This window comes from Carcharodon carcharias, chromosome 8, assembly GCF_017639515.1.
Source record: "Carcharodon carcharias isolate sCarCar2 chromosome 8, sCarCar2.pri, whole genome shotgun sequence".
In the NCBI taxonomy this organism is placed as follows: domain Eukaryota; kingdom Metazoa; phylum Chordata; class Chondrichthyes; order Lamniformes; family Lamnidae; genus Carcharodon; species Carcharodon carcharias.
Window position 1 is genome coordinate 18218072 of NC_054474.1, and position 26526 is coordinate 18244597.

Here is a 26526-nt window from a genome sequence, read left to right on the forward strand (position 1 = left end):
CCTTCCCATCCCTCCCCATCTACCTCACCGTTCCCCCTCCATTCCCTTCCCACACCATCCCTTTCCCCCTTCCCTGCCCATATCTCCCCCTCCACTCCCCTCCATCCCCCCCCTCCACTCCCCTCCATCCCCCCCCTCCCCCCATATTTCCCCCATCCCCTTCTCTCCGCCCCCACCCTCACCCTCACCCTCATTCCCTCACCCTCATTCCCTCACCACCGCCTTTCTTTGATCGACAGCAACCTTTCCCTGGCCGGGGGATCACATGACCGTCGGACGCGGGCACGTGGTTCAGCGCGCGCGTGCGCCCTACCTGCCACCGGGGCGGCGGGTCCTGAAACGGGCGCCGAGCGGGGCGGCGGGGCCTGAAACGGGCGCCGAGCGGGGCGGCGGGGCCTGAAACGGGCGCCGAGCGGGGCGGCGGGGCCTGAAACGGGCGCCGAGCGGGGCGGCGGGGCCTGAAACGGGCGCCGAGCGGTTTCTGGGTGAGTTCATGGACGCACCTGTTTCCTGGTTGGATTGGTCTGTGTCAATATGGTTAGTCGGTCGGTCAAATTGATCACGAGTTAAGGCAGTTGGTTGTTCAATTGAAGACACACCGTTGTTTACCTGCGTGGACACTTGATAGCTGAGGGTGGCCGCTCACCTGGGCTGGTTGAGCACCGGTTAGGGCGGTTGGGTGCTAGAAGTGAAATACTGCGGATGCTGGAAATCTAGCACAAAAAAAAAAACACCTGGATAAACCTCAGCAGGTCTGACAGCCTCTGCGGAGAGGGACACGGTTAACGTTTCGAGTCTGATCCTTCATCAGAATTAGGAAATATAGAAATGAGGTGAAATATAAGCTGGTTGAGTCGCCTCCCCCTGCCTGAAGATCAACAGGCCCCCTACCCACCGTCCATTCAACATCAGAGACACCCACCGGAACTTTCTCATTTCCCTCCTGTGCCTCCCTGCCCTTTGCTCCTCTCCCTCCTCTCCTCTACTGCCTAAAAGGGGGGAGGTTATTTCTACCTCTCTCCCCCCACCGCCCCCCCCTCCCCTCCTCCCCTCCCTCCCCTCCCCAGGGAAGAACTTTATCATTAAAATGTAAGCTGGTTGAGGGGGGTGGGACAGGTAGAGCTGGATAGAGGGCCAGTGACAGGTGGAGGCAAAGAAGAGATTGCCAAAGATGTCATTGACAGAAGGACAAAGGGGTGTTGACGGTGGTGATATTAGCTAAAGGATGTGCTAACGGGAACATTAAGGGAAGCAAACTAGTGGCAGATGGCCCTAGTGCAGGTGGGGCGGGGGTGTGGGTGTGGTGGTGGTGGTGGTGGTGGTGGTGGTTGGGTGGTTGGTTGCCAGGTTGAGCACCAGTTAAGACAATTGGGTTCTGTCGAAGGGTCATGAGGACTTGAAACGTCAACTCTTTTCTTCTCCGCCGATGCTGCCAGACCTGCTGAGTTTTTCCAGGTAATTCTGTTTTTGTTTTGGATTTCCAGCATCCGCAGTTTTTTTTTGTTTTTAAGACACTTCGGTGGTTGGTCATTTTGGTATGATAGTTAACTGGTTTGTTGGCAGATTGGTCGTGGGTAAGATCTTGGCTGCAGAATGTATGGTGTTGTCAATTCTTGGGACTGTAAGGAACACAGGGAAATTGGGAGAGTTAAAAGGCAATAATAGGGGACTGCAGCAGTTCAAGAGGGCAGCTCACCACCACCTTCTCAAGGGCAACTAGGGATGGACGATAAATGCTGGCCCAGCCAGCGAAGCCCACATCTTGTGAATTCATTGTTAAAAATGTTGGAACATGTAGGGGGAATCCTGGAAGTGGAAAATATGAAAAATGGGAATAAACAAGTACCTGGGGACTGGAATAAGCATTGTGAAATATGGTAGAATCAGGAGTGACTACAGGGATCGCAGAAAACTAATTTGTCCCAGTTCTAAGAAATCGTGTTAAGGTTCTGTTTACCAGCTTTCCTGAATTGGTGAATGTGTTGATATCTCCAGAATTGTTGACGTAGTGAGTTTCCAAACATCAGCAATAATTCAATGCAAATTAATGTTTTATAGGGAAGATAAGCTGAAAGGATTTGCACTGTCAACAAGACAGTGTCAGAGAACAGAACGGAGAGAGACACACACACACACACACGGGGCAGATACTGATAGGTGCTGCAAGTCTCCACAGCAACCGGACAGAGTATTTCTTCTACAACAAAGCAGCATTTCATATCTCGGCTAAAAAGGTAAGATGACACTTTGATTTGAGACAATACAGACTGCCACAAAGAGATAAAATGCCTGCCCTTGTAAACCAGGTACGGAATAGTTTGCTGGAAACCAGTGTCAGGACTGTTTCCTATCTTCAGCCAAGATCGGACACTGGTGTGGAACATGATATGAGGCCATGGTTTAGACGATTTAGTAAATGATAAGTGGGTTGGATCTAAAGTCCATCTTACTGTGTTTCCTCATATTGTGCACTTAACACAACCTGATAAAGAATTGAACTTCAGTTCCAAGTATGGCATTCTCCAGACGAACCATAGGGTAACAGATTCCATGCTGGCCTGTGTGGACCTTAGATTCAGTTCTGTGATGGACTTCACTCGCCTTGGGTGAAAAAAAAACAGCCTGGGTTTCTGCCTCCCGATCACTGCCCAGAGCTCTCCACTGGAAAATGTGCAAGTGTTGGCATTAGAAAATGACCCAGTTGGCCTAGGCTGTGATCGTCTTCCCTGTTCAATAGTCTGCGGACACTCACCATCTAGATTTGCAGATGAAGAATGCTGCTGGCCTAGCTCTGGCAACCCATTCCCCAGCCAGAGATGTGAACGTTTTATGGAGATCTCTGAAGTTGTATCAAGTGTCAGACTCTGTCTGTTGAAGACTGTGAAATAATCAGTTTCATCAGTGAAGTAAGTAATCTTTAGTAGAACAGTATCCATTTAGATAGTGCTTTGTTACATCCCAGAGTACTTTACAACTAGTACTTTACTACCTTTGTGTCAGCCGCCAGTTTATGCACAGCAGAATTTCATAAAGAATAAACAATCAGATGGTCAGTTTTGGTGATGTTTAAGGACAATGTTGAACAGGGCACAGGAAGATCTCATCAGCCGTGGAATGTTTTACATCCACCTAAAAGGGCTAACGGGGCCTCGGTTTAGAATCTAATTCAATAGACGACATCTCCAATATTGTGGGGCTTCCTCAGTACTGTCTGTCCGATGGTGCAGCACTCCCCCTGCTACTGTCCACCTGACAGTGCGACGCTTCCCTGGTGGAGGGTCAACTTGGACTTTGTGCTCAATTCTCTGGATTGGGGCTTGCACCCACAACCTCCTGACTATATTTTAACAATTTCAGATCATGAACTCTCTCCTCCATCCCCACCCCTTTTCCGATTTCCCCCCTTTTTCAATAATTTATCATTTTTTTACCAATACATATATTTTTTCCCTCCTATTTTTAAATTTATTTTGATCTATTATTTCATCTCCACCTTTTAGCCCATTTCGATCCCTTCCCCCCACCCCACCCCCACTAGGGCCATCTGCCACTAGCTTGTCCTGTTTGCTACCCTTAATGCCCACATTAGTACGATAATATCACCACTTATCCTGTTTGCTACCCTTAATGTCCACATTAGCACGATAATGTCACCACCGTCAACACCCCTTTGTCCTTTTGTCTTTGACATCTTTGGCAGTCTCTTCTTGGCCTCCACCTATCACTGGCCCCCTATTGAGCGCTACCTGTCCCACCCCCCTCTATCAGCTTATATTTCATCTCATTCTATATGTCTTAGTTCTGATGAAGGGTCATACGGACTCGAAACGTCAACTGTATCCCTCTCCGCAGATGCTGTCACACCTGCTGGATTTTTCCAGGTATTTTTGTTTTTGTTGTATACTTTAACGTAATTCATTGGCTATGGTTTTGGAATATCCTGTGTCCATGAATGACATTAAAAGTATCCAAATTCTTTGTCTTTTTTGCATCAGGGATGAGTGTACTCCCTGAACTAAGCAAGCAGTTAATTAATAGCAATAGCAGGAAAAGCAGTTAGTTTTAACGAATGATTATCGATTTACTGCTTACATGGGTGGTGCTTGATTGTCTGGAACTCGCTAGGCCGGATCTTCTGTTAAAATATGTAGCGTATGTTATCTGCTGTATGCAAATGAGTTCATAAACAGAAGCTCACCTGAACCTCTGCTGCCCCACTTCCTTACTTTCACCAAGAACCATTCATCCATCACCCTGTCCTCGCTGATCTACATTGGCTTCTGGTCCAGCTATGGCTCAATTTTAACAATTCTCCATCCTTGTGTTCTAATCTCTCCATGGCCTCACTACTCCCTATCATTGTAATCTCCTCTAAGATATCTGTGGTCCTCCAATTCTGTCCCCTCGAGCAATCCCTGATTTTAATTGTTCTGCATTTGTTGGCTGTTCCCTCAGCTGCCAAGGCCCTAATTTCTGGAAATTCCTCTCTGAACCTCTGTGTCTACATCTCTCTCCTTTCAAATATGCCCAGAAACATGCTCTATGTTGTTGGCCTATAAATGGAGCAGTTGAGGTTTTACATTGAAATCATCTTTTTATTCTACCATTATTGTGCTGATAATGTTCTGGTGAATTTTAACAATTGGTGTTTGTGCTTTTTTGTTCTGCAGATGCGAGATTACGGTGAACAGCCTATTCCTGTGGCATCACAGACACAGGTACAGAACCTTTAACCCTTTCCATTCCCTTTGCCAATCTGGAGCATTAGATAGCTGTTCTGCCTGTATTACAATGTGCTGCAAAGGTGCCTGGGAATGTTGTCCGGGGGGGGTCAAATGATATAACCAGCAGGGACAATCCTTGAATTGCATCTTCCAGTCAGAGATATGCTTATGCTTTTGCTGTTCCCTATCGGTGTTCGTCACTGTGACCACAGCTTATCTGAGGAGAGTGCAAGCAGAGGACCCTAGGATAGGCAGTCAGCAACACCTAGAGGAGAGTATGAGAGGAGGACTCCGAGCCAGGCAGTCAGCAGCACCTAGAGGAGAGTACGAGAGGAGGACTCCGAGCCAGGCAGTCAGCAGCACCTAGAGGAGAGTACGAGAGGAGGACTCCGAGCCAGGCAGTCAGCAGCACTTAGAGTAGAGTACGAGAGGAGGACTCCGAGCCAGGCAGTCAGCAGCACCTAGAGGAAAGTACGAGAGGAGGATCTCGAGCCAGGCAGTCAGCAGCATCTAAAGGAGAGTACAAGAGGGGAACCCTGGGACAGTCAGCAGCACCTAACATCACAGGAGAAACCTAAGTTCACTGGTTGGTGAGAAACTGCTGATAATGAGTGTCAAGTAGCTGAGAATTAGAAAAACACATTATTTTTAAAATAAGGGGCTACTTACATTTAAGTAAGAAACAAAAGCAATAGGGAAATAACGTAAAGTTGAGGCCAGGGAAAATAAAGTTGCGTAAGTAAACCAAAGTAAGATAAAGTTAATGCACGGGAAGTAAATTGAAGCCGTGGCAGGACAGCTCGGTCGTGTGGAATGTGAGTCCTGGAATATGTGGTAAGTTGTGGATGCTACTGGTGTCCTAGATAGCCACACGTGCAGGAAGCGTCACCAGCTGCAGAACCTTGAGCTCGGGGTTTAGGAGCTCCAGCAGTGGCTGGAATTACTGTGGTGCATCCAAGAGGCTGGGATCTACGTTGGTAGCACATTCAGAGAGGTGCACACTGCAGCTCAGGAACCTGGAGGCAGAAAGGGAATGAGTGGCTGCCAGGCAGTCCAGGAAAATTAGGCAGGTAGTGCAGGAAACCCCTGAGGTCCTGCTCACCAGTCAGTTTTCCATTTTGGATACTGGTGAGGGCATTGGTTCCTTGGAGGAGTGCAATCAGAGCTAGGTTTGTGGCACCACAGGCAGCTCTGCTGTACAGGAAGGGAGAAAGAAGAGAGGAAGAACAGTGGTAGTAGGGGATTTGCTAGTTAGGGGAAGAAACAGGCATTTCTGTGGTCATATATGTGACTCCAGGGTGGTATGTTGCCTCCCTGGTGCCAGGGTCAGTGTTATCACGGAGTGCCTGCAGGACATTCTCCTAGGGGAGGGTGATCAGCCAGAGGGCGTGGTCCACGTTGGTACCAATGACTTAGGTAGGAAAGGGGATGAGGTCCTGAAAGCAGACTTTAGGGAGCTAGGAAGGAGATTGAAAAGCAGGGCCTCTAAAGCAGTAACCTCAGGATTACTCCCAGTCCCATGTGCAAGCGAGTATAGAAATAGGAGAATTGATTGAATAAACACGTGGCTGGAAAGCTGGTGTAGGAGGGAGGGCATCAGATTTCTGAGGCATTGGGACTGGCTCTGGGGAACGTGGGATCTTTAAAAGCCGGACGGTCTACACCTGAGATGCATATCCTTACGGAGATTTGCTAGTGTTGTTAGAGGGGGTTTAACTGGATTGGCAGAGAGATGGAAACCTGAGGGCAAATTCAGAGCAGTGAACGGGAGATGGAGAATTAGTGAGTGGCTTTGAAAGACAGAAGCAGCACAGGTTAAAAAGTGTACAGCTCAGGAATTTGGCAGTGTTAAAAGGTATGTATGTAAATGCAAGGAGCATAGTAAATAATGCTGATCAGCTGAGGGCATGGATAGACACATGGCAGCATGATATCATCACAATAACAGAAACTTAGCTTAAGGAGGGGCAAAAATGGCAGCTCAACATCCTTGGATAAAGAGTTTTTACAGGCAGGATAGGGAAGAAGATAAAAACGGTGGGGGTGTAGCATTTTTGGTTAAAGAATCAACTACAGCTGTGAGGAGGGATGATGTACTAAATGAAGCATCAAATGAGGTCATATGGGTTGAGCTCATAAATTAAACAAAAGTGCAGCCACAGTGTTGGGAGTGTACTGTAGATCCCCAGATAGTGGAAGGGAGTTAGAAGAGCAAATATGTAGACAGATTCGAGTGCAAAAACAATAGGGCAGTAATCGTTGGGGACCTCAGTTACCCTAATATCGGTTGGGATACGAACAATGTGTAGGGCACTGAGGGTGCAAAATCCTTGAACTGCATTCAAGGGAATTATTTCAGCCTGCACGTAACAAGCCCAATGAGAGGGGGCGCAATTCTAGATTTAGTCTTAGGAAATGAAGCTGGGCAAGTGGATGAAGTAGCAATGGGGGACCATTTTGGAGATGGTGACCACATTATAGTTAGATTTAGCATCATTATGGAAAAGGACAAAGATAGAACAGGAGTAAAAGTTCTGAGTTGGGGAAAGACAAATTTTACAAAGCTGGGAAATGAGCTGGTGAGAGTAGACTGGAACTATTAGGCTATAGTGGACTATTAGAAGGGAAAACTGTGTCAAATCAGTGGGAGGCATTCAAAGGCGAGATTCTACAGGCACAGTGTAGACATGTCCCCATATAGAAAAAGGGTGGTACTGCCAAATCTAGAGCCCCCTGGTTATCCAGAAGCATACAGGCCAAGATAAAGCAGAAAAAGAAAGCTTATGACAGTCACAAAAGACTTAATACTGTAGAAAGCCGAGAAGACTATAGAAAGTACATGGGTGAAGTAAAAATGGAAATTAGGAAAACAAAGAGAGGATACGAAAAAATATTGGCAGGTAAAATCAAAGAAAATCCTAAGATATTTTACTAGTACATTAAAAGCAAGAGAATAACTAAGGAAAGGGTAGGGCCTATCAGAGATGTACACGGTAACTTGTGGGTTGGTACAGAAGATGTGGACAGGGTTCTCAATGAGTACTTTGTCTCTGTCTTCACTATGGAGAGGGATGATGCAGACATTCTAGTTAAAGATGTGGAGTGTGAAATATTAGATACAATAAGCATAGTGAGTTGTACCATTATTTTAAAAGGGTGTGAGGGATGGGCCAGCAAATTATGGGCCAGTCTGACTGACTTCGGTGGTGGGCAAATTATTGGAAACAATTCTGAGACAGGATAAACTTTCATTTGGGCATGGATTGATCAGGGATAGTCAGCACGGCTTTGTTAGGGGAAGATCCTGTCTTACTAACTTAATAGAATTTGTTGAGGAAATAACAAGGAGGATTGATGAGGGTAGTGCAGTGGATGTTGTCTCCATGGATTTCAGTAAGGCATTTGATGAGGTCCCACATGGCAGACTGGTCAGGAAAGTGAGATCCCATGGGGTACAGGGGAAGCTGGCAGGTTGGACCCAAAATTGGCTCAGTGGAAAATGGTCGATGGATGTTTTTGCAAATGGAAAACGGTTCCCAGTGGTGTCCCACACGACTCAGTGTTGGGGGCCCTTGCTGTTTGTTGTATGAATTAATGATTGGGGTTGAGGAAGTGAGTCACTTTGGAGTGTGTGTCCACGGGTCCTTGAAGGTGGCAGGACAGGTGGACAAGGTGGTCAAGAAAGCAAGGATGTAATGATGGAACTGTATAAACTGCTAGTTAGGCCACAGCTAGAATTTGTGTACATTTCTGGTCACCACATTACAGGAAGGACACAATTGCTCTGGAGAGATGCTGAGGAGATTTACAAGAATGTTGCCAGGGCTTGAAAATTGCAACTTTGAGTAAAGATTGGATAGGCCATGGTTTTTTTTAGAACAGAGAAGCTGAGGCGTGACCTAATTGAGGTGTACAAAATTCTGAGGGGGCCTAGATAGGGTAGACAGGAAAGACTTGTTTTCCCTTGCTAAGGGGTCATTTTACCAGGGGGCAAAGGTTGAAGATGATTGGTAGAAGGATTAGAGGGGACATGAGGAAAGACTTTTTCACCCAGAGGGTAGTGGGCATCTGGAATTCACTGCCCATGTTGGTGGTTGAGGCTGAAACGCTCAACTCATTTAAAAGGTACCTGGATCTGCATCTTAAGTGCTGTAACCTGCAAGGCTACAGACCAGGTGCTGGAAAATGGGATTAAAATGCACGGCTAGTTTCTTTTTTCTCTTTTTTTGGCCAGCACAGACACGATGGGCTGAATGGCCTCTTTCTGCACCGTAACTTTTCTATGGTTCTGTTGATAGGAAGGCTGTGGATTTCCAAACTTGTTCCGACAGCGCACAAAGGCGAAATACTTTGGATGCTGGAAAGCTAAAATTAAAAATGGAAAATGTTGGCAATACCAAGCGTATCCGGCAGGTTCCGATGAAAGGCTACAGACCTAAAAAGTTAATTCTGTCTTTTCTCTCCACAGATACTGCCAGACCTGCTGAGTATTTTCAACATTTTCCGTTTGTATTTCATATTGACAGCTCTTGTTATTGGAGTGGTTTACACAGGTTATAGAATGGGGATAACTGGGGTTCATTGTGATAATTGGATAGGGTTACTGGGGTACAGTGTGAATAGAAATGGAGGTTATTGGAGTGCAGTGTGATAATTGGATGGGGTCACTTGGGTCCAGTGTAGTGATGGGATAGGAACATAATACATAGGAAACGTGTAACTTTGAGATCTTGAATTTGTGGTTGCTGTAACAGTGAAACTGTCAGCGTCTGCCATAATTATTTTGTAAAATTGACAGTAATGCGTGGTTTCCGCACATGCATAGTTAAATGGAGAAATCTGGAAGTTGCTGTCAGTGATACCCTGCTCCTCGCAGTCTTTGCTGATGCAGGCTACACATGATCAGTGAATTTACGTGAACCTTCCAACTTTTTATGCACAGTTCTTGTTGCAAAAACCATTGAAAATGTTGACCCTTGATCGATCAGAAGTAACTGAAGTTTTAAGGGTATTCAAAGTCGTAATGACTTCTGAACAATGTCTCTGGCCCTGATTGAAGTGTGGAATGTGATTTTCTTTTCCTCGATGCTCGATCATGATAAAAATGTTGAAAATTTGTTTTATATATTTCAGCATCTGTCTTTATCCCCATGTGTATGTCCCAATCTTTATTTTGCTCTCTGTACAATAACTAAAAAGTGAATGATCAGTGCCTTTTGCTTCCTGATTTGATGTCTGTGAGGATTTTTCAGTCGGATTGGCTGTCCAGCCTTCTTGGTGATTCCACGGTTCGTGGATACCAGAGATCTCGTATAGCTGATGCAAGAATGAAGTTGACAGTGGAAAGGGTGACATTGACGTTACAAAGGCCATTAAATCTTTGTGGCCAGCTTTTTTAAGGTCAGCGGTGAGTACTGTCCCTTCGGCCCAAGTGCAAAATCTGGGCTTTAAAGTTTACTCTGTTTTATGGTTTTTTAGGAGAGACACATTTGGGATTCTGTGAAGAAAGCTGCCTTCATCTTAGGCTCAGGACTCTTTGTTTTTGCAGCATTCAGGAACACACTGACCTGGTAAGTTGACAGTAAGAGGTTGAACCAGGGAGCTGGGATTAGCACACTGCTCCAGTCTCGCGCTACAGAAAAAGATGTAACAACTTGCATGATATTAACTCTCTCTCACCTGCACACTCTGTCTCTCCGTCTCGCTGTCTGCCTCTTAGACTCACTTTCTTTGCGTCTCACCCTATCTCGTTCTCTCCCTCTCTTTGTGTAATGATGGTACCAAAATGGGAGGTCAGTTTTGTTTTGTGCAACGGTGGGCAATTGTGACTAGGCCTGTTTCACATCTGCCCTTGACCACAGTGAAAACAAAAGTGATGGGAGGTGTAATTGGAACCGACTCACTATCATCCATTTTACACTATCGCATAGTCGGTGTCTTTCTTACCTCCAGCTATGTGGGATTCGGTAACTGCCAGTGTGTGTGACTCACTGTCCCCAGGTATGCGTGGGACTCAGTACTTTCCACTTGGTGTGTGCCACTCTGTGTGGGCTCTACCACCCTGGATTTGTGTGCCTGTGGCATTCATTGTTGCTGTTTGACAGATCTGATGATTACAATTCTGGGAGTTGCAGCATTTTTGGTGCCTCTCCACCTTGTTCTTCCCTCTGTTGGGAAGAGTTGGCAGAGAAGCTGAGCCATGGATAATTTGTGGAATGGTTCTATTGTCAGGCATTTGCAGCAGTTCTGGGGAGCTTCCGGGGACTTCTGGCAGTCGCAGTGGGGAAGGGCTCACAGTTTCTTCCAAGGCAACGAGTGGGTTCTCTTCTTCCTCGGTGAGTACTGAGAGTTACAGCAGGTTACATTGGGTCATTACAATTTACAGCATGTTACAGCCTGTTACACTGAGTATCTCGGTTCAGTTAATGAAAGTGGTGATTTTCCACTCAGATATACAGGACTAACCTGTGTTGGTGGGAAGTGTGTTCATCAATGCTGTTCAGTACTCTAGTCACTTGTTCCATTTAAGCATGATGCAAGTAGGAAAATAGGATGTTTTAGACAAACATGTGAGAATTTTAAGATTTTAGAGTTGTTTAAGAAGGGCAAGGGCTGTGGTCTAGGATGAGAGTGAAAGAGAAGGTGAGAAAGATGATGATGTAACATCAGTCTGGCATTTTAAAAGTTTGTAGATTGTAGGAGTTCTGTGGAATTGTACAGCAGTAGGGAGGCCATTCTGCTCATTGTCCCTGTGCCAGAGCTTTGAAATAGTTATCCAGTTAACTCCTCCTGTTCAAGTATTGATCCAAGCCCCTGTTGAAAGTTACCATTGAATCTGCTTCCACTGTCCCTTCAGGAGGTGCATTCCAGATCACAGCAACCCGCTAGGTTCTTCTTAAAAAAAAAAACCTTGTCATCTCTCTTCTGGTTCATTTGGCAGTTGTGCCCTGGTTACCAGTCCTTTTTGTGATTTTTAACCATCCCCATCTAATCTTCTCTTTACCTTCAGTGCTCTAAGGAGAACAACCCCAGGGTCTCGAGTCTCTCCATGTCACTGAAATCCTTCATCCCCGATCATGTTTCAGTAAATCTCACCTGCACCCTGTCTTGACATCCTCCTGAGGAGTTGTCCCCAGAATTGAACACAGTACTCCTCCTGAGGCCTAACCAGTGATGTGTAAAGGATTAGCATGACTTCCTTGCTTTTGTGTCCTGTGTAGAGAAGAGGGGAGAAATTGCAGAGTTTTGAAGATCTGGCAAAGTGTCAGTTGAGCATGAGACCAGTGTGATTTGAGCAAAGTGTGTGGACACAGGCAGGAGATGGAGGATATGAGAGGTAACATTCCAAATACTGACCATCATTAATAAAATATGAATGGCGTATGGTAATTTGACCCATTGAACCCTACTGTTTTGTTAGCTATGACACCCCTTTTCCCAAATTCGCGAAACGGAATTCATGTTTTCTGCCGGATTTGGGCCTGATGGAATGTTTGGAGATGTGGAACAGAATAGGGGCCCTCTGGCATGGAGGGAGAACTGCTTTCAAGAAGGGAAACCGACTGAGGAAGTGAGCAATGGAGCAAGCTCATGGGGCCATTGCAGCGTGTTGGCGAGCTTGCAAAACACAGGTTGAAAGGATTTGTGGGTCAAAAGTGGGAGAGAATGGAGCCTACGAGGGGGCAAAAATAGATGCTGGGGGATAGGAGGAGAAGGACTAAGGGACCCCCTTTAACCAGTCACGTGGGAATGGATATGAAGGATTGCTGAGGTATCCTGGGTTCTGAGAATTCGCTGTACCCAGGTTTCTGGGATCTCCTGTTTCCTAAGACTTCCAGATCTCTGGAATTTCCCAGTTCCCAGATTTTCCCAAGATCCACCCTGAGCCAATCCTGTCAGTGCTGAGTTAGTTGTCCTTCTATCCCAGGTACCATGGTGATTCCAACCCTCTCCTTCTGGATTTTGAACGGACTCCTGCTGATTGTGGATGCCACTGGAAAACCGCAGCTGATTACTCGCTATCGGATTCAGAGGGGCAGGAATGACCCGGTCAGAACGGCTCTTTTAGCTAAGGCCAACTAAATAATTTTTGCTGAATTGCTGTTTGATCCTTCAGTGAACAATTAAATATTTTTCCACTTTTACACTAGTAATGGAATTTAGCTTCAGTTTGTCCAGGGTTTTCCCTCCAATCCGTCCCAGACTCCCTACTCAGTGGGTTAGCTTTCATTGGGTGTAAACATGGAGCACAAAATAGCCTGGATAGTGACTTGACTGAAACCTTCCCTTTAATCCACAATTAAAGAATTATAGATTCAAAGAGCAAAGGAGGAGGCTATTCAGCTTTTTGAAAGAACTATTCCCTGAAATAGATTTTGTAATCATCAGTTTAGGCAGTGATTGTGTACCCTCCAATATCCCCAGCCCCATTCAATATCCCGCAGCAGCTCCGAGATTCGGACACACCCACCAATGCCCCCGACCCTCCTGTACCCTCTGTCCCCTGATCTCTGCACTTGCTTGTCTTCCTGTGTTGGACTTCTGGTAGAGATAGTGAGCATCTCATCAGCCCTGTCGGCATGATCCTTCCATGTTGCGTCCACAGGTGATACAGCAATCCTTATTGCTGGGAAGCTGCTGCTGCTAGTGAGATTACAGAACAAACGCAAAGTGCTCCTGGTTTCTGGTTGCACTGTGTCAAACATTCAACCAAGAAGCAAAACTCTGCGGATACTGGAAATCTAAAATAAAAACAAAAAATGCTGGGAATACTCAGCAGGTCAGGTTGTTAGTGTCTAATAAGTTCTGTTTAATGAATGTTTAATACCCAATACTTGAAGGTAATGAAGTGAACAGGCGGTTGACTCCTAATTGCCCTTGTTCACAGGACATTTACGGATGGGCAATAAATGCTGGCCAAGCCAATGAAGCTCACATCCCATAAACAATTTTTTTAAAAAAGGTGCTGGGTGTTGATTTGTTAATTATACTCAATTATATATAAGGGAGAGTCAGCCAGCACCCACTCTGTCAGAAGTCAGCTCTGTAGTGGGCAATAAACATTCTCTACCTAAAGTGTCCTAGTCTCTTGTATCCTTCACATCCAGGCTTGGGAGTTAGCTGGCACGGGTAGCATCTGTGGAGAGAGAAACAGAGCTAACATTGCAGGTCGATGACCTGTCATCAGAACATTTTGACAGATATGAAGGATTGCTGAGGTCGCCTGGATTCTGAGAACTCGCTGTACCCAGAGCATTTCATCAACTTGAAACGTTAAATCTGTTTCTTTTTTAAAAAATCTTTATAACAAGTTCAAGCTTGTGTGTTCACTAACTAAGCATACCAACTGGGGATTGTGGGTTCTGTACAAAAGACATAGGTTGCAACAGGAGAGTCCCAAACTTTACTGTCCTAGTCACAGTCCAGCAGCCAGTGATTTACTGTCAGTGTTTCATCTGCAGTAGAAACTGGTTCTGGTGCCTGGAGTGTGATAATATACAGGGTAATGTGGGGTAACAGTACAGGGTAACACAGGATACAAAGCATGGTAATACTGGGTAAAATAAGGTAACAACTTTTATTTTATTATTCATTCGGGGACTTGGCTTCGCTGGCTGGGCCAGCATTTATTGCCCATCCCTATTTGCCCTTGAAAAGATGGTGGTGAGCAGCCATCTTGAACCGCTGCAGTCCATGTGGTGTAGGTACACCCACAGTGCTGTTAGGGAGTGAGTTCCAGGATTTTGACACAGTGACAGTGAAGGAACAGTGATATATTTCCAAGTTGGGATGGTGAGTGTCTTGGAGGAGAACTTCCAGGTGGTGGTCGTTTTTTATTATTCGTTCATGGGATGTGAGCGTCACTGGCTAGTTATTGCCCATTCGGAGGGCATTTAAGAATCAACCACATTGCTGTGGGTCTGGAGTCACATGTAGGCCAGACCAGGTAAGGACGGCAGATTTCCTTCCCTAAAGGGCATTAGTGAACCAGATGGATTTTTTTTTTGACAAAAAATTCCAGACTTTTTATTGAATTCTGATTTCCCCATCTGCCATGGTGGGATTCAAACGTGGGTCCCCAGAGCATTACCCTGGTTCTCTGGAATGCTAGTCCAGTGACAATACCACGATGCCACTACCTCCCCAGCGATGGTGTTCCCATCTGTCTGGTGTCCTTGTCCTTCTAGATGGTAGTGGTCGTGGGTTTGGAAGGTGCCGTCTCATGAGCCTTGGGGTGACATTACAGGGTTGCACAGACCCCCAAACAATTTCATTAATGACCTTTAACCATTCAGAGGTTCCCAGCACCTTGGTGTCAACTCACCAATCCTTGAAGAAAGATTTCTCAAAATTAGAACACACACACCAGAAAGTCAGAGGTGCAGCAGATTGGAAAGCAAGGATCGATTTGCCATTGTCAGTGGGTACAGAGATTGTGTTTTTAAGTAGAGTTGGATATCCAGCTGGTGTGAGCCAATGCTCTGTGTTCGTTATCTTGTATCCGTATATGGATGGACTTTGCATCTGATTTTGACAAACAGAATTGCGTGGCACTATGTTCCACGTGTTTTCCCCGCCCTCAAATAACTTCCTCTATTTGCTGCAACATAAACCTGGGGAAAAAGTCACCTAAAATTGTCATACCTTTTTATGGTCTTAAGGTTATGCCCAAATATTTCCTAAATATTTATTTTTAAAGCCCTGGTGTGTCTTATGGTTCTTGTAACTTTTTAGATTGGAATTAAACCTTGCATCTCTCAGCATTAATGTGGGCTGTGTTTGGAAACTTCAAATCATTAATTGATTTTTGTAGACAAAGGAAGGAACTATTTTTTGAGGACTGGCTCGAATAGAAAGAGGAGAAGAAATTAAGAGGAGGCTCCGGCACTTTTCATTGCTTGTTGCTATTGATGATCTTGTATTGTGTGCCATAGGTGGAACCTGCAAAGCTTCAGCAAGCCATCAGAACGGTTCTATTTAATCAGGTCTTCCTGTCTCTCCCCATGGTGATGGTAATGTACCCCATCATGAAGTGGAGAGGTAATCCCTGTGGTCCTGAGCTACCCACTTTCCACTGGGTGCTGTTGGAGCTCTGCTTCCTTGGGCTGCTGGAAGAGGTATTTTTCTACTATTCACACAGGTGAGCCGGTGACTTGATGCAGCACTCAACTGCCCTGTATCTTAACTCGCACCAAGTCCCATTCACCCACCACCTCTATGCTTGCTCTATTGGCTCCAAGTATGGTAATGCCTCAATTTTAATTTAAAAATTTGGATACTTGTTTTTAAATCCCTCTATGGCCTTGCCCTACCTATCTCTAATGTCCCCCAGCCTGACAACTCACAGATCTCTGAGCTCCTCTGTTTCTGGCCTCTTGTGCATCTCTGATTTTAATCGCTCCAAGATTGGTGGCTGTGTCTTCAGGTCTCTTGGCCCTAAACTCTGGAAATTCATCACTAAACTTCTCTGCCCCTCTCTCTCTTTCCTCTTTCATGATGTTCCTTTAAAAATTTTAGTCATTATCCAAATAGCTCCTTCTTTAAGTGGCTCAGTGTCAATTTTTTGTCTTGATCTATCTACCCGTGAAGCTGCTTGAGATGTTTTACCATGTTAAAAGCCTATAAAAACACACATTTTGTTTGTTACCTGGCCGCCAATGGGGTAGGAGCATTACATCCTTGATAGACCAACATCGGAATGAGAATAAATGCAACATCATTCGTCTTTCCAAAATGTCTCATTTTATAATTCTCTAAATTAAATTTCATCTGCCATTTGTCTGCCTATTTCATCAGTCTGCATATGACCTCCTTAAGTCTGCTACTATCCTCACCGTGTAGTAAACTTCCAAGTTTTGTGTCATTTTGTACATTTTGAAGTTATGCCCTGTATGCTTCTCCGGTGTCCTCACGTATCTGAAGGAATCCTTCCTGTGGAGGACAAAATGTGAAAATGGGAAAGGGATATGGAGAAAAGGTGGAGGGCTGAAGAGAAGGTGGAGAGATGTGGGGGTCGAGGAACGTGGGGTAAAGGTGCATGGGGCTGAGGGACCTGGGGGGGGGATGGGTTTGTGTTGTAGGAGAAGGTTGGTCGATGAAAACTTGAAGGAATTTGTTAGGTTTAATAGCATTTTTCTGTTGCTTGGCCAGTACTGTGATGTGTTTCAATATTCATTCTCTCCAGGCTTTTCCATCATCCAATGCTTTACAAACACATCCACAAGAAGCATCATGAATGGACTGCCCCAATTGGCATTGTGTCCCTTTATGCGCATCCTATTGAGCATGTGGTAAGAGATGTTGGTGACTGAACAATGTAAATCAGTACTGTTCCTGGCAAAAGATGACAGTAATTTTCCATTGGAATTGGTGTGGGGTTTACTGTTATTCATGGTTTACATTATTGAGGTGGAATTGGAAATACGATTTCAAAATTTGCACATGGTACCTATCGAGGTATATAGTTAATAAAGGAGAACTCTGACAAATACAGAAAGACCTTAATGAATTTGCAGAATGGCTGAACTTCAAAATAGTTGTGAGGAGGTACATTTTGGCAAGATGAATAGGAGGGTACATATTCCTTGGAAAATAAGAGTGAATTCTAGAATAGCACGGCACAGAGAAACCATTTGGCCCATCGAGTCTGCGCTGGCTCTTTCAATCCAGTTAGTTACACTGTCGTCCTCTTTCCACCTATCACTGCAAACTATCAATTATCTATCAATTACCTTTTGAGGGCATCCGTTGAATCATTATCAGTACCTTACCAGGCAGTGCATTCAAATCCGAACTATTCGTTGCATGATAGAAAATACTTCCTCGTGTCACCTCTGGTTCTTTTGCCTTAAACCTGTGCCCTCTGGTCATTGATCTTTCAGACATTGAAAACAGTTTATTTTTATCGACTCTATCAAATCTTCTCTTGGTCCCCTCTGCTGTAAGGAGAACAATCCCGGCTTCTCCGGTGTCCTCACATAGCTGAAGGCCCTCATCACTGGTACCATTCTAGTAAATCTCCTCTGCGCCCTTTCCAAGGCCTTAACATCCTTCTTAAAATCTGACGCCTGGGATTGAACGCAGTACTCCATCTGAAGCCCAGCCAGTGTTTTTATAAAGACTTTCCATGACTTGCTTGTTTTTTTTAGGCTGTTCCACCAGTAATAAAGCAGAGGATCCCGTATCTTATTAAACAACCTTTTTATATTGGCTTGCCACCTCCAGAAATTTGTGTCTGTGCTTCATCACGTACCTGGCTGTTCCTGCATTCCTTTTAAAATTGCACTATTTAGTTCATATTGCCTCTCATTTGTCTTTCCAAAATGTATCATTTTATAATTCTCTGAATTAAATTTCATCTGCCATTTGTCTGCCTATTTCATCAGTCTGCATATGACCTCCTTAAGTCTGTTACTATCCTCACCGTGTAGTAAATTTCCAAGTTTTGTGTCATTTTGTAAATTTTGAAGTTATGCCCTATATGCCCAAGTCCCAGTCATTAATATATATCATAAAGATCAGTGGTTTTAATATGGAGTTGGGTCACAAATCAGCCATGATCTCATTGAATAATGGAATAGGCTCAGAAGGGATTTAAGGTCCCACAGCTGTTCCTATGTTCTTAATATTAAGCGCTGCAGAACATTACTGTACAGGCCCATGCAGCCTAAAAAGCAACCATCCACTACCACTTGCTGACTCTCAGCCAATCTGCCCACTGGTACTCCTCCAGTGCTTTGAGGTGCCTGCTGTAGATTGTCCAAGTCTCTGAGGCATACAGGAGTGCAGAGATCATTGCTGCTTGATAAACCACGACCTTTTAATCCCATTGGATTTAATTTTGCCAGATGTCCGTTATGTGGTACTTTATCAAACGCCTTACAACATAAACGTCAACTGTGGCCAACTGAGGAAAAGTGTATTCGAGGGCCAGGATCTCAAATCCAAGATTAAGGCCGTGGTTTATCAAGCAGCAGTGATCTCTGCACTCCTGTATACCTCAGAGACTTGGACAACCTACAGCAGGCACCTCAAAGCACTGGAGGAGTACCAGTGGTGCCTTTGCAAGATCCCCCAAATCCAGGGGTAACAAAGGTGGAAACAGCAGCATCCTCTCCCAAGCCAACTTGCCCAGGATCGAGGCACTCATCGTTCAAAACCAGCTCCATTGGGTGGGACATGATAGTTTAAGCCACACTTCCAAAGCAACTGCTCTACTCTGAATTCGGCCGGGGCAGGAGACTCCCAGGAGGACAGCGGAAATGCTTTAGGGATGTCCTCAAAACGAGCCTGGAGAGATTAAAATCTCGTCGACTTGTGGGAGTCCCTGGCTTGTGAGCGACCAAAATGGAGAAGGTACATTCGGGAAGACACCAGTCACATCAAGAGAATTCATCAGGTGCGTGCAGAAGTGAAGTCGAGGCTTCGGAGGAAGAGCACAAACCTCCAGACAATCCATCTACCCAACTCTTCAAGCACCACCTGACCCACATGTGGCAAAGACTGCATATCGCCCATTAGACTTGCTGATCACCTCAGAACCCATTGAACCAGAGTGTAAGCAAGTCATCCTAGATCCGAAGGGACTGCCTAAGAAGAAACTACATTAAGTGCATTAGCCTTATTAACCCTGTCCGTTACTTCATCATAGAACTCAATCAAGTTAGTCAAACATGATTTATCTTTAACAAATCTGTCCTGACTTTCTTTTATTAATCCGATCGTTTCTCAAATGCCAATTAATTTTGTTTTAGATTATTGTTTGAGTTTTCCTACCACCAATGTTTGGCTGACTGGCCTGCAGTTACCAGATTTATCTCAGTCCCTTTTCTAAACAAGGGGTGTGACATCTGCAATCCTCCAGCCCTCTGGCACCACTCCCATATCCAAGGAGGATTGGAAAAAAACAAAAAAAAAAACAAAAAAACTGCGGATGCTGGAAATCCAAAACAAAAACAGAATTACCTGGAAAAACTCAGCAGGTCTGGCAGCATCGGCGGAGAAGAAAAGAGTTGACGTTTCGAGTCCTCATGACCCTTCGACAGAACTTGAGTTCGAGTCCAGGAAAGAGCTGAAATATAAGCTGGTTTAAGGTGTGTGTGTGGGGGGCGGAGAGATAGAGAGACAGAGAGGTGGAGGGGGTTGGTGTGGTTGTAGCGACAAACAAGCAGTGATAGAAGCAGATCATCAAAAGATGTCAACAACAATAGTACAATAGAACACATAGGTGTTAAAGTTAAAGTTGGTGATATTATCTAAACGAATGTGCTAATTAAGAATGGATGGTAGGCATTTGAGAAACGATCGGATTAATAAAAGAAAGTCAGGACAGATTTGTTAAAGATAAATCATGTTTGACTAACTTGATTGAGTTCTATGATGAAGTAACGGACAGGGTTAATAAGGCTAATGCACTTAATGTAGTTTCTTCTTAGGCAGTCCCTTCGGATCTAGGATGACTTGCTTACACTCTGGTTCAATGGGTTCTGAGGTGATCAGCAAGTCTAATGGGCGATATGCAGTCTTTGCCACATGTGGGTCAGGTGGTGCTTGAAGAGTTGGGTAGATGGATTGTCTGGAGGTTTGTGCTCTCCCTCCGAAGCCCTACCATCCATTCTTAATTAGCACATTCGTTTAGATAATATCACCAACTTTAACTTTAACACCTATGTGTTCTATTGTACTATTGTTGTTGACATCTTTTGATGATCTGCTTCTATCACTGCTTGAGGATTGGAAAATTGTGGTTAAAAGCTCCACAAATACCACTTTAGTTCTCTTAATAACCTAGGATACTGGAGCAGGTGACTTCTTGACTTTGAGGATTAGAAACCTTTTAAGTAACTTAATTTTTATCCTATTCAATATTGCTACTGTCGCCTTCTTTTACTGCTGCATTGCTTCTCTTATAAAGATGATGCAAAGTACTCATTTAGTACCTTAACCATGCCTTCTACCTTCATAAGGTGATTTTTTTTTTTGGCTCCTAATCAGCCCACCCTTCCTTACCCGTTTACTAGATGATAGGTATCCCTTTTATTTTTACTGTTAATCTATTCTCATAGTTTCTCTTTGCTCGTCCGTAATTTCTGCATTCAGTTTGGTTCTCTGTTACAAACCTTAGATTTGTCTTAAGCTTCCTTTTTCTGTTTCATTTTTAATCTTTACATCTTTAAACATCCAGGGAGCTCTAGCTTCGGATCCCCATCCGTTCCACCATGTGGGATGTGTCTACTCTTTACCTGAACCACTTCTTCTTTGAAGGCTTTGCATTGCTGATTTCCCGTTTTGTCTACCAATCTTTGATTCCTAGCTATCTAAGCCAGATTCCTTCTCAACTGGAGAAAGGCTAATTTCAGTGAGTTAAGTATTTTTATGCTTGATATAATCTTGTCCTTTTCCGTTACTATTCTAAACCCATTGATATTATGATCACTACTCCCTAAATGTTCCTCCTTAAACCATACTCCACCTGCCCCACTTCATCCCCCAGAACTAGATCCAGCATTGCTCCAGTCCTGTTTGGACTGGAAACATATGATCAAGAAAGTTATCTTGAACACATTTTGGGAATTCTTCCCCCTCTTTGTCCTTTATTATTCCAGTCTATATTAGGATAATTGAAGTCATGCATTATCACTACTCAGTAGTTATGCATCTTTCTGTAAGTTGCCTGCAGATTTGCTCCCCTATCTCCTTCCCACTATTCGCAAGACTTTACTATCCATGCAATAGTGTTTCTTCATTCTAACCAAATCAATTGTCTTTGGCCCCTCAACGGCTCATGGTTTTTGATCAGTATTGCCACCCTGTCTTTTTTTTTTCCTTCCCTATCTTTCCTGAATTCCTTGTAGCCAGGAATATTAAGTTCCCAATTCTCCCCTTTTAAACTTTGGTTCTAATATTGCCAGTATATCATAGTCTCATGTAGCTGGGTCTCTGTCATAACTGCTATATTGTAATTCCATGTTGTAACTTGAGGGCAGCTCAATAAGCTTATTTACCATGCTCTGCACAATTTACATTTGTGCACACCAAATCCACCTTGGGCTGTTTTGTATTTGTCCTATGTCTGATCCCCTATTTCTGAACAATTCTTTACCTTAATGCTGTTTATTGCTCCCAGTCTTCTCTGCACTTTGTTTCTCCTGTCTCATGTTTCAATCCTGGTGTGCCTTCACCTTTCAAATTGGCTTAAACCCTCCCCACGACACTAGTTAATCTTCCCACAAGGAATCTGGAGTCTTTCCTGCACTTTTTCTCCAGCCACGTGCTAACCTGTTTAAGTCTACCCTTCCTATATTTATTAGCATGTGGCAATGAGAGTAATCCAGAGATTTCTCCCTTTTGTCTCGCTTGTTTAAGTTCTTCTTGAGCTCCTGTAACTTACTCAGGAATTCAGCCCTTTTCCTTCCCAAGGCATTGGTTTCCACGTGGACCACAGATGTTCCTCTTCCCCTCTCAAAATGTTCTGCACCCTTCATGAAGCCTTTTGCTGTGGCAGGGAGGCACTACACCATGTGGGACTCTCATCAGAGGTTGCAGGAACGCCCATCTATCCCCGTAGCAAATTCCTTATGACTACTGCATTTCTACACGTGTGCCTCTCAATTCAATCATTTGTCCTGCAGTGCCATAGATGTGCTCCAGACTGCACTTCCGGAAGTGTCATCACCCTCATTTGTATTCCACACTCCTAGAGGATTTCTGCACAGTCTGCCACTTCCTGTTCTGCTGGATGGCCACCCCCTTACAACCTTGCTCAACATTTTGGAGCTGCAGAGTGATCACCTCCTGAAACGCATGTTCCAGGATATTCTCAGCCTTCTGTGTGGCCTGCATTTCTTAAGCTCAGAAACCCTGAACTTGAATTTGAGAACTTTGGTATTCGCTGCATGCCTGATCATCCAGGACATGTACTGGGGGTTCTCGCATAGCATGGGAATTGCAGGCAACGGGATTCATCTGTTCCAAGATTTTGCTTAAAGTCTGTTTACTTACATTATATATGTTTTGTTTTAGTTTAGTATTCCCTTCCTCCTTATTATTTACATATACAAGATTTTTATTTATTGCAATTCCTATCCCTTTAATGTTGGTATCCTGCACTTAAATTTTAATTTTCCCCTTTAGATTTCTTATATACTTAAAGTCTCCCCCTTGGTTTAAAGCACCTAGTGCTTGTTTTTTCTCTACCAAATTCCCACTTTAACCTAATTCCTGTAGCCACTCTGAGTTGCCTGAAATGGTCTCCATTTATCCAATATTTATGATTGTGATTTTTGTTATTGGTCTCTGAAGCACCATCAGATGATTATGCCTGTTGTTGTGCGTGGTGCACGTTTGTCTCTCTCTGTGACACATGGTTTGTCCAGATATTAGTAGGAGAGCATTGTTATGCCAGTGGCACTCACAGTTTCATCTTTCTCTTTCCTCAGTTGTCCAACATGCTGCCACCTATGGTTGGACCAATATTCCTGGGATCTCACGTGGCCACCATGATGCTGTGGTTTTCATTGGCGTTGCTGATTTCCACAATTTCACACTGTGGTTATCACCTTCCACTGCTCCCATCACCAGAGTTCCACGATTTTCATCACCTCAAGTAAGCAACAAAAGATTTGAGGCCGGGTTTCAGAGCCACAGAGTATAAAATGTTCCATGATTAAGTCTCCATTCCATTCCTCCAATGGGAAGTCAATTGCACTGGAAGAAATCAAAGTTAAATGTTGTAAAACATTTCCATTTCTGGCAGTATTCAGTGTTTATGATGGTTTCACACTAACTGTGTCACAAGAAGTCTGGCTGTTCCTCAGGTTCAGTCCACTGTAAGATCAGAATGACCGTTTCTCAGACTCAATCTGCATTACTTGAGTGACCATCTGATTCGCCCTATGGTTAGATTAGTGGTTATCTGCTGCTTTAATGATGAGTGACATTGGTTCCTCTGTTACTTGGGCTAAGATTGATCTTGCCCTTGTGAAGCCTCAGCTACTTGCTTTGCCACGTCAATGACCTGTGGATAGAATTGGTGATGGGTAGATCCCGCAAGGGTTGCTCTTAATCAGTTCACTGAGAATCTGTGGAGTTTTTAAATGACATTGGGTCCATCCTGATCTAAAAATCCAGCAGGAGAGAGAAATGGGGGAAATGGGAGCAGCTTCGAAATCTCCTCTTGCTTCAGTTTCACTCTAGCATTTTTATTCTCAGGGATATGGGCATTTATCGCCCATCCCTAATTGTCTGAGTGGCTTGCTAGGTTATTTCAGAGGGCAGTTAAGAGTCAACCACATTGCTGAGATTCTGGAGTCACATGTAGATCAGACCACATAAGAATGACAGATTTCCTTCCCTAAAGGACATTAGTGAACCAGAGAGGTTTTTACAACACTCAATGACGGTTTCATGGTCACCATTATGGAGACTAGCTTTCAATTCCAGATTTATTAATTGAATTTAAATTTGACCAGCTGCCATAGTGGGATTTAAACTGATGTCCCCAGGGCAGTAGCTTCAGCCTCTGGATTACTAGTCTAGTAACATCAGCACTACACCACCATCTCCCCTTTGAATCATTTGGTTCAAGTTGCTGTGATTGCACAAGGCTCCAGTGACATAAGACCACAAATTCCACCTCACCCCAGTCTCCATGGCTACACGATTAGATGGCTCACGCTCCTAGACACTTGAGTGATGCCTTCTGGGAAGTATATGCAACTATTATCAGACCATGTTGCACAGGCAAATATCTTGCAAATACTCATTGTTTAAAACTCTGCTTAAAAGAATGGGAACTTGGTTGATGTACTGGAGGATTCACAGGAGCTGGGGGCTATACTCCACCAAGAGTCTGTATTTGGGGCACAGCAACCCCCCCCCTCACAGTCTCAGTGCCTGGGGGACTGCGCCCCAGAGTCTGCTCCTTCCTAACAAGGCATATTTAAATTTTTAAAAAACTCTATACAATATGTGCATCAAATAGACACTGCAATATAAATAAAGTGAATGAGTGGGCTTTGTGTTTGCAGGTTTAACCAATGTTACGGAGTGCTGGGAGTCCTGGACCGGCTCCACCAGACTGATACCATATTCAGAGAGACCAAAGCTTACGAGCGCCACACTCTCCTGCTCAGCTTCACTCCTCTGTCTGAAAGCATTCCTGATTCCCTCAAACGCAAGTGAAGGCTCCTTAAACCTGCCTTTGGAAACTACTGACTTCACGCTTCTTAACCCTTTTCTCATTATCATTAAGATTTGCTAATTGTGGTTTGATTTTTTTTTGAGATTTGTTCTTTTTGCTGTGCTATATGAAGTTTGCTATCGGGGGTTTTCCTGTTTACTTATAACCATTGGGCAGCTCCAACTGCACCAGGGAGTAAACAAATGGTTTAAACTGAAACTTAGCATCCTACAAAAGCTTTTCTTTGTGCATCAACTCTCAACTGTCATTTACAAATAAATTTCTGTGGCAAACTATTGTTTGCTTTTGCATCTCATTGTGATGACATGTGATTGACAAAGCCTTAATGCATTATGCTGAAGACATCCCACTCTACTGCTTCATTCCTCTGATTTTCCTGCCCCCCACCCACCACCCCCAAACACTTGGGACTGTGGAAGGATTAGAAAGTTTAGGGGAAGGTTAAATTCATGGAAGTGATGCAGATGAGGAAGCTGGTCCAGGAACAGCTCAACTCCCTCTCAGCCTACAGTTTTCCTGTGCCTCTCTTGCATTCTTCAAAATGAAGCATTTGGCATGACCTCCTTAAAAGCAGCAATTGCTCTTTCCTACTCTTACTAATCTTCCTGTCCAGCACATCCACTGGACACTAAACTCAGCATCTCCTCCTAATTCATCTTACCCCTCCCAGAGCTGCATCTCCTGCCAGGATATCCATTCAGTTGCCATCCATGAGATTAGTATGGGTGATTGTATTGACATCCTTCACTGTCGCTGGGTCAAAATCCTGGAACTTCCTTACAGCACTGTGGGTGTACCTACACCATATGGACTGCAGTGGTTCAAAAAGGCAGCTCTTCACCACCTTCTCAAGGGCAACTAGGGATGGGCAATAAATGCTGACCCAGTCAACGAAGCCCACATCTTGTGAATGAATTTTAAAAAATTATAGTCTTGACAGAAACCTGGCTGAGGGGTGATGTCACCTTCCCCTAAATGAAGCCTCCTCATCTCTCTACCTCTTTACCTCTTGCCCTGCCAAGACTGTTGTGGTGTTAGTGTGACTCTTAAATCACCAAAGCGCACCTTGAGCTGTCTCCTTACTTGTCTGAGCATCTCATCTTGCCCTTTAAGATACTCATTCTCTATCACCCACCCAAGTACTGTGCCAAGTGTCTCTCTCTCTCTCTCTTCCTTCAGCCTCTGCACTGACTTATCCATTTCAAATTCCATCTCAATTCTTCATATTCTCCTGTCCTTTCAATCTCTCCCTACGCATAAACTCTCCTAAAAAAAAATTAATAGTCTTCCCATTGACCCTGGCATTACCCCCCAATCACAGATAAAGCCATCGCTAAACATTTCCATTTTGCTCTTCAGCAATCTTATCTTCCCAACTCTCCAAATTAATGTCTGGCGCACTGATCTCTACCTCGCGGAGGCTGAGCATCAACTCGCAGACACTTCCTCCTCCCTCTCCCTGGACCATGACCCCACCGCTGAACATCAAGTCATTGTTTCCAGGACTGTCACTGACCTCATCTCCTCTGGGGATCTTCCTCCCACAGCTTCCAGCCTGATAGTCGCCCAACCTCAGACTGCCCGCTTCTACCTCCTACCTAA

At 44.4% G+C, this 26526-nt stretch overlaps 1 protein-coding gene across 1 annotated transcript; it reads left to right on the forward strand.

The window, feature by feature from the left end:
* Positions 1-417: 417 nt before the first annotated feature.
* On the forward strand, positions 418-25199 carry faxdc2 (fatty acid hydroxylase domain containing 2). Its single transcript, XM_041193276.1, has 10 exons — positions 418-485; positions 2059-2234; positions 4671-4718; positions 10203-10294; positions 10956-11059; positions 12652-12773; positions 15659-15864; positions 16909-17014; positions 23162-23328; positions 24752-25199. Exons 3-10 carry the CDS (start codon positions 4671-4673, stop codon positions 24903-24905), a joined length of 999 nt encoding a protein of 332 aa, XP_041049210.1. The 5' UTR covers positions 418-485; positions 2059-2234; the 3' UTR covers positions 24906-25199.
* The last annotated feature ends 1327 nt before the right edge of the window (positions 25200-26526 follow it).

Excerpts from the sequence above, each read along its gene's own strand:
- faxdc2 (XM_041193276.1), top strand. The coding sequence starts at position 4,671 with ATGCGAGATTACGGTGAACAGCCTATTCCTGTGGCATCACAGACACAG. Across the intron at positions 10,295-10,955 it reads TTCAGGAACACACTGACCTG|GCATTTGCAGCAGTTCTGGG; the intron begins GTAAGTTGACAG and ends TTCTATTGTCAG. Across the intron at positions 15,865-16,908 it reads TTTTTCTACTATTCACACAG|GCTTTTCCATCATCCAATGC; the intron begins GTGAGCCGGTGA and ends CATTCTCTCCAG.